This window comes from Bombus vosnesenskii, unplaced genomic scaffold, assembly GCF_011952255.1.
Source record: "Bombus vosnesenskii isolate JDL3184/JDL3185 unplaced genomic scaffold, Bvos_JDL3184-5_v1.1 scf7180000013272, whole genome shotgun sequence".
In the NCBI taxonomy this organism is placed as follows: domain Eukaryota; kingdom Metazoa; phylum Arthropoda; class Insecta; order Hymenoptera; family Apidae; genus Bombus; species Bombus vosnesenskii.
The window spans coordinates 5970559-5984044 of record NW_022882930.1 but is presented as its reverse complement, the minus strand read 5'-3'; the positions used below and the strand labels follow the sequence as shown (position 1 = coordinate 5984044).

The window sequence follows — 13486 nt, the reverse complement described above, 5'->3', positions numbered from 1 at the left end:
CGATCCTCGCGCATATTGATGTGATCCTTCTCGAGGAAGTTACTCGTCGACACGTGTGCGAGACGATTTCTACGATTGGCGGAATAAAATTTTCTAATTAGGGGAACGTGGAGAAAAAAATACGGAGGCTTGTAACGTGAGTTTCAGATGTTGGATCGTATGCCTTTCAATACTATTTCATTTCATAATTAGATGATCCTCGGTAATGGTCGGACATTTTTTAGCTTTCAAATTAAAAACTGTTATTGATTTATCGATCGTAAAGTAGAATATGGCATACCAGTTCCGACTATGTTTATATTAATTTGGCAATTTAAAATGTAAATTTTATTTTATTTCGCGAGTGGAAGAGTCAGTGCTCGGATATAGCGGTTAGATTTTTTTTTTAGTCAGAAATTATTATTCATCGGCTGTCAATAGATTAAGATTCATCAATTGGGACCGCGTATGCCCGGCGAATGTAACCTTTTTCAGTTTGATTTCCCCAAGGGTTTCCTCGGACCATCGATATATACTGTCAATATTTCAAGCTACTCAACTAAAATGATCAATATGTATTGTCAATAGAATATTGTCAATATTTATCGACAAACTGCATTTGCGTTGAGAAGCTTGAAATATCGACAATATCGTTGATCGTTCGAGGACACCGTAAAAGATCCCTCGATATTTTCTCATCGTATTTACAAACAATTTCTGTTCCTAAAATTCACGCAAAAGTCCAATATCAATCCAATTTTTCTACAAAAATACTCCCACGATATTTTCTAAAAAAAAAAAAAAAAACCAGTTACGATAAATTCGCAAGTTCCCAAAATTCACGGAATCAAACTTACGGATCGATTTCTCTAAAAAAAGAAATTCCTGAAAATTGTCTATTTCCAAGAAAAGATACAGTGAATTCGCGAGCTTGCAAAACGAGCAGAAAAAATCCGATGTAACCTAATTCAATCGTTCGTTTCCGTTTCATCCCGCAAGATTCCCTCTCGAGTATCATTTTAAACTGTCCAAATGAAGAAACGCTCGTTTCCCTATTTAGAGAAGGCAAAGAAAAGATAAAGTAGAGGAACGAGTCAGAAATTTCTACTGTCGAACGATGGACGGATTCGGAAAATGATCTCCGGTGATTCGTGCGCGTTTTCGACATGGAAATAATCCTTGTGGATATCTTCGTCGCGTCGGCAGAAATAAACGTGGTGATACAGAAATAGGCGGTTAAAGCGGATCTATCGGCGACGTTGAGCAGGTTACTGAACCGCGATCCCGGGAATCCACTTGTTTTCTATTCGATAAATCTCGAGGGGGAGAACGCTTGCACACCTACTCGTGGCACGCACGTGCGTGCGCGTAAACGACCTGCCAGCGTATCGTCCCGTGCGTCACTCGGCCAATCGGACAAGCTAGATTAGTCAGGCTCGTTACGGGCCTGAATTCTGAATCATCGTTCGTGTTTTCCAACGTGCCCCGCTAATCCGATGACTCCACGAGGGTTCGATGGCCTTTCGATTCGAACTGAATACGATTACTTCGAAAAAGCATAATCGATAAATTTTAGTGAACAGGACTTTGGTAAACAGGAAGATCGTTTTTATCGATGACAGATGATAGGAGATGAGATTTCATTCTGACAAGTTAGGTACATAGATGTTTGTTGAAGATCTATTACCTGATAACATTAGAAATAGCAGAGTAGTTCGTACGATTAGTTGATCATTTTCCATAAACATTTTTTGATCTTCTAATGGCCTATTTTTTTATTTCAATGCGTTTGGAAAGTATAAACGATTGTTTTTCTTTTCTTTTATTCTATATTTTTTTTGTCTACCTATTTATATACTTTGTATTTTGATTTCTTTCGGATATGGTGTATATATTAATTGTAATGCGAATGACGCGAGTCGTGGTAGTCAGAGGATGAAAAAATTGTGTTTCGAATGGGAATGTAAAGTCATACGTTTGTAATGGATCGTCAAACAGTTAGAAAGATCGCGAAGCAATATCAAAAGGATGATAACATTTGCTTGATTCACTCGCTCGCCGATAAGAGGATTACGTATCTCCGTGCGGAAAGAGGCCAACAAGATCAAAAACAATATCGTGCGTTCGTCAAAGTCCATTTGAATACAGACCAGGCTCTTATTCCACTCGAACAAAACGGATGAGAGAGAAGAACCAAACCAAATCGTCCATCTTATTTCCATTTACTAAATATCTCTCACTCTTCAATGGGACTAAAAATCTGTCAAAAAAGAGAAGAGAAGAAGAGCTGCAAGAAGCGAGGAATCTTCTCCGTATTAAGCATATCGACCGCATGTTTATCAGATCACAAACTTCTCTCCGATCTATGAAATATCTCGAAATCTCTAATCAAACCAAAAAAAAAAAAAAAAGAGAGAAAGGAAACGAACAAAGGCTCCCAAAAGGAACCTTTCCCATCTAACGCACAGATCAACCTCATACTTCGATCTAACATAGATTAAAAATTACTAATTAAATAAATCACGATTACCAGCAGCAGTAGTACTAGTAGTAGTAGTAGTAGTACCAATACTTCGTACAAGTAAATATATGCAATTCCTAGCAGTTCAGCCAACAACACCACTCGTATCTATGTACCAAACGTTGCGAGTCCTTTAAGCCAGATCAAAATTTCAAACAGAAGAAAAGGGGGAAGAGAAGAAGAGGAAAAGACCAAACACTGAAGGAAAGGGGGAAAAAATGAAAGAGCGTAAGAATCTCGTGGCATCTCGCGTGAAAATCGGTTCTCGAAGGAAGCCAATTAGTTCCGAAGGGGGGTGTACCCGCGAGAAGTTCTCATCGCGGCGGCCTCGAAGAGCAGCGAGAAGGGAACGCGGCGCAAGACCAGTAGCGAGCGATTCCCTGTTCTCATGCTCGTTAATCTATTAATAAACGTGTCCTTAACTGTTCCAGTCGAGCTTGGAGCGCTTGTGCGAGCGACGAGCGGGCCCGCGGACAGCCACCAAGGGAATCTCTGTTGCTTTTCAACGAGCAAAACGACCAAGCAGGAAGAAGCGCGGCGGCGCGGGCGTCGCGGTGCCAGGAGGGAGCGGGCGTTCTCCGTTCGTCGCGAGATTAGCCAACCTGGAAGAGGGCCGATGCCAGTGAACTCGGTTGGCCGGTCACTAACCAGGTAACCCACACTAGCAACAACGTCAACGTGCTATGCAGCGCCGCCAGCAGCAGCAGCCACACCACCACCAGCCACGTCAACGGTGCAGGCTACGGACTTTTTCAGGCCTTCTCGTGGCCGATGACGACGACGACGATGCCGACGACGATGATCCTCCTCTCTTCTTCGACACTACGTGACGTACAACTTTGAAAAGAACAGATCTGTGATTTTCAAATGCAACGCTGCGACAAATCCTGGTCCTTTTCAAAGTCCTCCGACTGTGTAACCAGGCATTTCGTATATAATATATAATGTGTATATGTATACACAACCTTATCTTTATATATTCTTACGATATATTATTTATCGACTAATTAATATTTACACTTTTGTGTAAAGAAAAATCGTATCAGTTTTCGTATCGAACCTACCTACTTCCACTCGCTTTTTGATATCCATCTATATGTGTTATTATGTTAGTTCGCTGCCAAGATATTGAAACATCGGAATACTATAAAATACCGACTCGACAAGAGTGTCCGACGAAATTAACGAGGACCCACTGGAACGAAAGCTGGAAAATACCGCGAATCTCAAAGGGTTAACGCGCAGTGTCTAATTTAGTCAAAGGCACTGACCTCTTTTCCCTCGGATCGTCAAATGGAAATAGAAATATACGGCCCGGTGTGAATGTCTTCGATCGATATAACACATTTTTTGGTGTACGTAGAATTTTAGTAATCGGTTTAAACGTGCTACAAAATAAAAAACGATAGAGAATTGCCGGGATAGACGCATCGGATCGTGGGTAACTGCCTCGATCACTAACTCGCGAGAATTTACTTGTGTTTCTAAGGGGGCAACTGGCTTCTTTGTACAATACTCGCTGTTCTTCTTCCTTCCGCGAGAGATAAGGTAATCCAAGCAGGTTCAAAGCAGGTTGAAGTTTTGCTTGAATTTAGTGGGATCGAGAAGGATTTAAAGGGGAGCTTCGTGGATATGGCCGAGAGATGTTTCTGGGATGCGAAGGTGAGAATGTTGGGTTAGGTTAGGATTGGGATTCGAAGTACGAGATTTCTGGGTTGGTTGGTCGAAGCTGGCGAGGATTGTCGCGATGTCAGTTTAATCCTACGAGGCGCGAATCTTTTTTGCTTTTAGTAGAAAGAACGTTTCGTTAGGATCGGAAAAGACTGATAATGGAAAAACAAGTTGGAATTGAAAGTCCGAGGTTCTTCGCTTGATTGCTTGTAATTCGCTTTAAACATACTATTCTTCCTCCTCTTGAGCGACTTCGCAGCATTCTCCTAACATTCTCTTGCAATCCTAGCATCGCTGAAAATATTTATTTTCGCGAGTCATTGAAAAACAGCTTCGATTATTCTAGAAACCAGTTTCCAACCCCTTCACCTGGAACGTTAAATAATCACGAACGTCGTTCAAACGTCAGACAACGAACGACGTTCGCGCAAAACGAAAACTTCGCCGCGGACACACTCTTAACCCTGTTTCCCGCCACGTTCACCAGCCTTCCAGCTCACGACGTGGAACGTAATATTAACGGCCTGTATGCTGATAACGGTTGCCAGGAAAAGCAAGACAACGCACGTATCGATCATCCTGAACTTTCGATCGCGACCTAAAATCTGCCTAACAAAATCAATATCGTTCTTGCCAATTTTCACCAATTTTTTTTTTTTTTTTTTATCAACCGATTTAAATTACCGGGTATCGTAATTTTTAACAATCTTTGACAGTCTTTCGCGAGCATTCCGGATTAAGTTTACGTGGAATAATACAACGATAGAACGTCGTAACGACGAAGAAGCTTCGAGTAGTTGTTACAGAACGCAAGAGGAACCGCTATTCCACACGGGCGTTCACGTACGATCCGACACGTGACGAGGAAGGTTCGTGAGCTTAAGTAAGAGGAAGAGACCGGCCAACGAAGGTGGGGGCAATGTTCCAGCGAGAAGTCACGTTTCGTCACCGAATTACCTAATGCCGCTGGCCGAATCGTGTCGTTGGGTCACCGATGTCGAACTCTAGCGACAGCAGGCGCAAATAGACACCAGTCGCATCTTCCAGGATAACTGTTCGATTTCTGATATCAGAAATGCGTGTGCTAATCGAAATTCGTTAATAAATTTTCATTAATATTAAAAATAAAAATCGAATCTCTACGATAATATCATTCGTCTATTTAATTTCTCTCCTTGAATATCATTTGAAGGAAGCGAAATCCAATTTCCGCTAATATCCAAGAAAAATCTGTCCGTTATCTGGAAACTAAATCCAATAAGAGACCAATGTATTCGCAACAAGGGTTCGAAGAATCTGCGCGAAAGAAAAATGCAATCGCGATCGAAGATACTGTGAACAAGCATCGGGGGAATCTGCGCAGACGGAAGAGAATCTGCGAAGAGTGAAAAGCCAACTCGCATTGAAACTAAATCCGGTCAAAAAATCCAATATATCTTTCAAAATCGTCCGGCGAATCTCCGCGAAAGAAAAATCCTCTGAAAATCCAATACATTTGCAACGACTATGCAAAGAATCTGTAGAAACAGAAGCCAATTTGCGAAGAAGCCGCGATCAAAAGCCAACTTCCGTTGAAGCTATATCCGATCAAAAAATCCAATATATTTTGCAAAAGCGTTCGAACAACGTGCAAAAGAAGAGAAGCGAGCTGAAAATCCGATAGATTTTCAAAAGGCATTCGAAGAACAGAAATACGCATAAGAATTTAGAAAATCCACGAAGACGAAAAAGTATGGTGCAAGCAACGAGCCCTTGGCGAATTCTTGGTGGATGCCGAACGTCCTCTGGCTCGCGATGCCGCTCGATTGTCCCCCCGTTCAGCGCGGTGGAAACGTGCTCAGAAGTTCACGGTCACCTTGAAAAGCATCATGAAGGTGTATTACGAAACGGTGGCGTGGCTCGCGTGTGCACGGACCTTCTCTTCTTCCAGGACAGAGAGAGGAGAGATGCCACGGGGAGAGAACGGCAGAGAAGGAAACCGTGTGCCGGGGTAACGAACGACGAACAGAGAAGGACGAAAGGCGATGGTCGCGTTGGTGGGGTCTGCAGTTTGTTGCCCGGTGACCGAGTTCATCGCCTCCTCGTTGTCGATGCCCCGAAATCAAGAATCTTCGAGAAGCCGGCCGAGCAAACCGGACGAGACTCGCTTTTTCATCGAAAGCTGGCCAGGGAAATCGGTTCCGGGGAAACGAAGAAGGCGGACGAAATTTATTATGAGAAGGGGGGGGGGGCAGTTAGGAGGCAATTTGGAAGCCTGTTGGTATACGTGGAACAGTGTTCCCAGTTGAGGATCGAGCTTGCACGCTCTTGCCTTTCGTAACGGTACACACTGTTGCACTTTGTACTCGCCGCTTCATAAGCCCGGGACACCGCGTATTGTGGAAATTCGAGAATTTTCCGTGAAACGATGTCAGGTCAGGTTTCAAGACGTTTGACGAGGGCTTTTTGCGTCAGAACGTTTCGTGGTAGGGTATAACGTAAAAGGGTCCGATCGAAGATTTGGCTATTTGGTCGAGTACAGTTTGTTCCTGCTATCTTTGATTTTTTATCATATTTGATGTACGAATTTGTAGAAAAATTCGTATTTGACGAGGGCTCTTACGCATATTGAAACGTTTCGTGGTAAAATACAGAGCGGAAGGGTTTGCCTGAAGATTTGGTTATTTGGTTGAGTGCAATTTGTTCGGATCACGTTGGTAATTAGACCGCGGATGTTTGTGAAAATTCATATTTGACGAGGATTTTTATGTTAAAACATTCCATGGTAGAATATAGCGTAGAAGATCAGCGTTCGCCTGCAGATTTAGTTATTTGGTAGAGCGCAATTTTTCGAACCATAATGTTAATCGGATTGCAGATATTTATGAAAGTTTGTACTTTTTGAATAAAATTAAAAAGCTGGAAGTTACGTACTGACATTTGATAATAATTGATCTAGATACGTCGCATCGACATGCTCAACGTAGTTTATGATACTGATTCGAGATTAGAAAATTCTACGATATCTAATGTAGTGGATCTTACATGTTTAACTTATCGTTTAACCGCAACTTGACTGAATAATATTAATAATCGACTTGATATTAATTAATCTAAATATAGTAGGTAAAAGAGTTGGGTGAATTCTGTGATAGATTTAGAGTTGGAGAATTGTAGAAGAACGGTGTCAAAGATATTACACGTCGATGCATACCTTGCTCGAATAATCTTGATAATTGGTTTGGTAGTAATTAATCTAAGTATGTCACATCGAAGAACCAAAGGAAGTTTATGGTACTAGTTTGGGTTAGACAGTTTGGTTACTTGGAAAACTTTAGCATCAAGTGCTATGCTCAAGTTATCTTGAATCAACCGTGGAATATTCTTCATTGCATTATTGTCCATACTATTTTACAAGAAATTCGAAAACATTGAACAGGCGCTTTAATTAAAAAATTTGGGAATATTGGACAGACTCTTTGATTAAAAAATGTGAAAAACATCCGAACCATCGAGAAAGAAAAGATGAAAAAGCTCCAATGAGATTCTCGTATTTTCCTTCGAATTTCTTTAAAAATTCAAAATTAAGCGTTTCCATGCTGCTATACATGTTTCCTTGTTTTTTATTTATTTCCATCCAACAATCGAACAAACAAAAAGCAAGCATCGAAATCGAGAACCTTCGCAGTGGGATCTATAGGTCGAACAAGCGAAAGAGTTGTCGAATAATTTACTTTAATCGAGAACGGACCGTACGGGTTAACGATTCAATGACCAATCGTGCGTCGCGTTGAAAATTAAACGGTCAACTGTCAACGACCGTGAACCCTTCCATTTTATTTGGCCTTAACGATTTTTACCTATTGATTCTTGGACACGTTTATCTTGTTAAGAAGGAAGATCGTCTCCGCGGAAGTCGGCCTCGCCTCGCAAAAGAAAGGAGCCGGTCGACCATGACTGTCTTATTCTACTGCGAGACTTTTATTAGCCACGCGCGGCTACTAATTTCGTTTAAAATCGCCTACTTCAAGGCGATAACATTTCTTTCTCTGTTCTTATTTCATCCTTCGCGACTCAAAGAATTTTTTCACACAGTCGAATTTCAGCTATTAAATTGATCTTGACATAAGATTCTCATGATCGATAAAATGCTAAACGCCTCTCTTAAAGTTTCTTTCACTGTGCTTTAAAAATGATGCTTCTTACGTATTACATATATATATATTCATACATACTGAAATTGTTAATATAATCACAAAATAATGTAGTTAGTTCACTGGCCACGTTGATTAATAATTACACAGACAGAAATAACGAAAACATCGAAGTAAAAATCCATATTAATTCCAGCGAATTAATCGTATCCACGAAATTCTATCGTACGTTTCGTTTCGTTTATCTGCTTTATCGAATAAATTCGTTTTATCGGGTATCGCTATTATTTATCGTTGCCCGAGCAAAGCGACGTTCACGAAATCAATTTATTAGTTACATATTATCTGAACAAATATACAGTAATGTACACAGCGGTTCCACTATTATACAAATATACACTCGATCGATTATTCGAAAACGAGCGAGACGATAGCACTTCGCATGAAAAGAAAAGCTTCGTTTTCCAATTGCAAAGTTATTTTTTTAACAAACGATCAGCTTCGTGCCCGTTTATGGCATTGATACCGCGCGCGGCCTGTATAAATCACGTCGAACGAGAACGTTCTGTCCAGCAAAGTTGCACGGCGCGGCGTGTCAGTGTCCCCGATGCTGTAACGAGTAGGTGGTGAGCGCGTGTTGCAGCTTACTATGCGCTTGTGCGCGAGCGAGAGGGACACGTCATCCTCGTGCTAAGTCCGCTCGTTTCCACGCTGCCCCCTTTGATACGCGCAATCGAATCGCCGTTTAACAAAAGCGGACAAGTGCATCGACTCGTCTCGCCTTTAGCCTGTCCGTTTCGATCGCAGCTCCGTGCTAAATATGTACGCGATACTACCATGAAATTCTAATGTCGCGCCTTGGTATGTACCTACTGCGATGAGAATGGATCGCAAATTTTCGAAGGTCGTTGAACTCGCTCCGCCGCGAGTTTTCACTTTCGCCCTTTGGCGTTTTCGATCGGATTTTGATTGAAATTTTGGAAATCTGTATGTAGGTTTCGATCGCAGAGAGGACTTAAGGATTTAGAGATCTAAGCATTTAGAGTGGTAATTTGCAATTTGATACGGACAATTTTTCTAACTTCGCGATTTTTGTAATTTTTTCATTCCTGTTTTTTTTTCTTTTTTATAGAATCGGGTATTTTATTTTCGTCAGTCGAAAATAAAATATTCCTATCTATAACGCTATTCTCTTAACTGATAGAACTTCGGTATTTGATTTTCCATTGGTCTGTTTTTTCTTTTTTTTATAAACTATCAGTTTGTAATTTTACACGCGTTTCAAAAGTCACTGCGTACGAATATCAGCAACACGCGCGAGTATACTTTCTTTCTCATATGAGTACCACCATTTTTGGATATTTTTATTACGTGCTTGATTTTTGATGCTTTTGTTAACACAAGCGTCGTTAAAACTTGACTATCATAGGATTTTTGATCGAGACGTGTACACGGACTCATGGACGAGTTTTTCCGTGTTCACGACTACGAGACGCGAGCTTACGGTTAGGTTCGCAACCCGTGCAACCGTGGTCGTTTATTCGATTATTATATTGGACGTCGGGTTAACGCTAGGTCGTAAATCGTGGCCAGCGTAGCTGCGAATCGCGATTTACAGCAACGGCAGCAATAGCAAAGCAAAGCCCAGCAACCAGCCACGCCGCGAAGGTAATGTTCGCGTCCCCCGGTTCACTGAACTATACAACAGCCGATACAGTTCATATTTCTCGTTGACCGGCAAGACTGGTCGAGCAGTAAAATAGCATCGGGACGGCATGGCATGGAAGTTCGCATCGGGATGCAACCATCCAAATGCGGTTACTCGAGTATCGTGGTGCGCCGTTTGAAAAGTGGGATGCAGATTCAGTTATCTTGCCCATTGCGGGGTGCAGTGAACCCGTGAAACTAGCGGGGATATCTCGATAACGAACCATCCAGCGTTTCCTAGCCTTTCTTCTGCGTGCGCACGTACTCCGCATTGTTCCCACGTCGATTTTCACCTTTACTTTTATCGCTTTGTCTCTCAATGTCAGGATTTTTGTATCGTAGATTAGCGAAGCTAGTATGTTGCCTTTGAATACGTAACTTGATAACGCGAAACCAGTTAGAACTTCCTACAACGACTTTCGAAAATATACTACTTGAAGATACATTCGATTTACGAACAAACGTAATGCTCCTTCGATGTTCGCTTTGTACTTTGATTTTATTTCAACCGAACACAAAAACCGAAGAAACGAAGCGACTCAACGCGATTAATCCGTAAATCGTTCTATCGAATGCCTTGCACGTAAAATCTCGATATCCAATTTCTCGGCAAATTCGCTGGAAACTCTGAAAGCCAATCTCTCTTGCAACGACTATTTAGAATCTCCAGATCCAATCGGTCCGAAAACTCACTTAAAATTCCAAAAGTCAATCTCACCCAAGTCTATGTAAAACTGTGAAACATATAAAATCCACCAACTTCAAACCTTCCCTAATTACATCCTCAATTAATCCACAAGTCCTTCCCATCGACTATCTTCCACCTAAAATCCACCTAAAATCTCAATATACCATCTCTGCCAAAATTCGTTTAAAAATCCAAAACGCCGTCTCTGTCATCACGCATCTACGATCCGCAAGCTCGAACTCTCGCAAAAGTCGAAATCCCAGAAACCAGTCTAAAATCCGCGAACCCTAAATCTCTGATCTAATTACACTAAATCACCGCTTATTAATCCCTAAATCCTTCTATTCCTGTTCTAACGTCTATGAACCCGTTTATAACGCTGCCAAAGAGGCCTAACTATAAGGCGTCAGTTCGGTATCGGCGTGCTGCGAGGACAATGCACGGGTTGAGTCGGTACAGCGTCGGTCAGTGGCCGTGTGCCTTGGACGGTTACGTATCACGTATTCACAACGCGAACTTCTCTTTGATCGGTCATCGGCACGACCCTCGGCCAGCATGTACGCACACACGCTCGTTCGCTCGCCTACCTTGCCTCTACGTGCACGCACGCGACCGTGCACGCGAGCAACACACATACGACCAGAGAGGCAAACGACGAGTCCACAGGTAGTTAGAGGGAAGAACAGGGGAAGGGGTACACGCCTGCACACGTTCGCGATGCCACGTTGTTCCCTCTTGTGCATTAAACGAGCCTCATTGTGCCGAACGAGCGAAAACCTGGCCAGAATCGACGAATCCTGGCCATAGGGCAAGATAGGGTTATTTCACTCGGAAAGGTATTTCGGTCAAACTGCGAGTAGTTGAGGTTTTAGTGGCGCGGCGAATTCGATGGCGAACAATTTTTAGGCGATCGTCGGTTGCTTAATAAAAGAAAAAAAGTTTCAATATCCGAGAGGAGAAACGCTATAATTTTACAGAATTGCAATGGGCAAAAGTAATAAATAAACGCAATAGACGACGTTATCAGCGTGATAGAAATGCCTAATACGAAATTAGTATACACTCGTATATAAAGGTATGAATTTTAAAGCGTCCATCACTGTACATTGCGAAATCTTGCGATTCGTCGAGCATTAAAGATTAAATTTAGAGCGATATATTTCGAAAAATATCATTTGTGTGTGGCGAATAGTAACGCTAATTATAATAGTAGTTACTTGAATAATTCGTGATATAAATAGAAAAGTAACACTAATGGTATCTCATAACGTATAATACGCGTTTGATCATTCTGTGTTTAAAAGTTTAAGATCGATCGGTAAAGATGTTGAAACTTAGGACGAATCAAGCGACTCTATTTTACTGTACAAGTTCCTTAATTCCATGCCAGAAACATCGATTCCACATCCGATCGATACGTTCCCTTAGGATCGTCAATCGTATCGTAGATCGTTGAACTATATATGTAGGCTGACTACGACGATCTATATCTACTTTGATGTGGAGATACCAGGCTCTTTGAGCCTGTTAATTAGACAGCAGCTGGCACACAGAGTCTCCAGGGAATTGTATTTGTGGCAGATAGATCGGGCGTAGGAGTGGGCTGCAGCCGTGTAAATGGGATGCTAGGGTGTTCGGGTGAACCGTGTGATTAGAAGGTTTTCAGTTCCGGAGTGGGGAGTTTAGTGGAGTGTTTGTTAGTTTCGGTGTGTATATTTAGTTGGTGTACGCGTGATGAGATGAGAATTGGAAATGGTAAGTGGTTTTCCCAACAGAATGCAGTAAGGGTGTTTGTATAAGTAAGAAATTATCGAAGAGAAATGTTGTTTGGTTTGTTGGTTTGAATCGGGGATTTTTGTGTCGACTTCTCGTCGACACGGCTCCAAGTAACTTTCGTGATATTCTATGAACGTAAGGAAATAACTCGGAAGTATCACTCGATTATATAACAAGAATTTTCTTCGTCAACTTAGTAACACGAAATATCAGAACGTCACGAGCTATCTTTGCTTCTCATTAAGACTTTTCAGTTTTCTATTACAACTCGAAAACCAGTGTCCTTGAAGAACACGAGTCAAAAATTCAGTTTGTTAGTACTGTAAATATGCTGAAAAAAAACTGGCTTCCTGTAAAAAGAAGAAAAATGTAAAACCTTTGAAAATCATTCATCATCGACCAACATCATTGATGGAACGTAAATAATGGAGGCACGACGGTGCAGCGGGCCGAGTGAATGGCCACTGCCGAAAGTAAGTTTCGGTACGAGTAAAAGTGAAGCAATAAATGTGCACGGGGTCTCGGAGAGGAACGGTTGAAGACCGATCGAGCTCGTCCACCGCGACACAGGACGGGTAGAAACGGAAACGTTTGAACGAGCTTCCCCATCGACATTCTTCCGTGAGAGTAATTGTTCGTCCCATTAGGTCTAACTGTGAAACGCTAGACCCCAATTGGGCCAATCGCACGGGCCACCGAACACGGATAGCAACGAACCCGGCCTCGATAAGATCGAACCAGCTCGTTGCGCTCTTCGATCTCTCGAGTCGCCGCACGAAAGTGGTTCTACCAGCGACTACTTTCGTTCTTCTGGAAAATCGAAAGAATAGAGCAACGACACTTTGGAACTCGTTGTTATCGAAGTTTGATTTGCTCGCGAGAAAACCGAGGGTCCTTGTACATGATTTATTTGGAAATCGAAAAACGATATAATCTTTAATCTACAACTTCTGACCTGTCAATTCTTTGATGTTAGTTAGAAAATAGTTGAACGAGAGGGTCCAGAGAACA

At 41.9% G+C, this 13486-nt stretch overlaps 2 protein-coding genes across 4 annotated transcripts in view; one reads left to right on the top strand and one right to left on the bottom strand.

Moving 5' to 3' along the window:
* LOC117231422 overlaps window positions 1–3336 on the top strand; it is a 237850-nt gene extending 234514 nt beyond the window's left edge. The window contains exon 5 of one of the 2 annotated variants that reach the window (XR_004492957.1): window positions 2932–3027. Coding sequence is in view for 1 of the 2 variants with exons in the window: in XM_033489856.1 (XP_033345747.1) it covers window positions 2932–3126 (195 nt within the window). In the remaining variant the exon portion in view is untranslated. Of the gene's footprint in view, window positions 1–2931 lie in introns of both variants that reach the window. The other variant, XM_033489856.1, reaches the window with a different exon arrangement.
* Window positions 1–13486, bottom strand: part of LOC117231418 (ecdysone-inducible protein E75) — a 218998-nt gene that overhangs the window by 46217 nt on the left and 159295 nt on the right. The gene's annotated exons all lie outside the window — the stretch shown is intronic.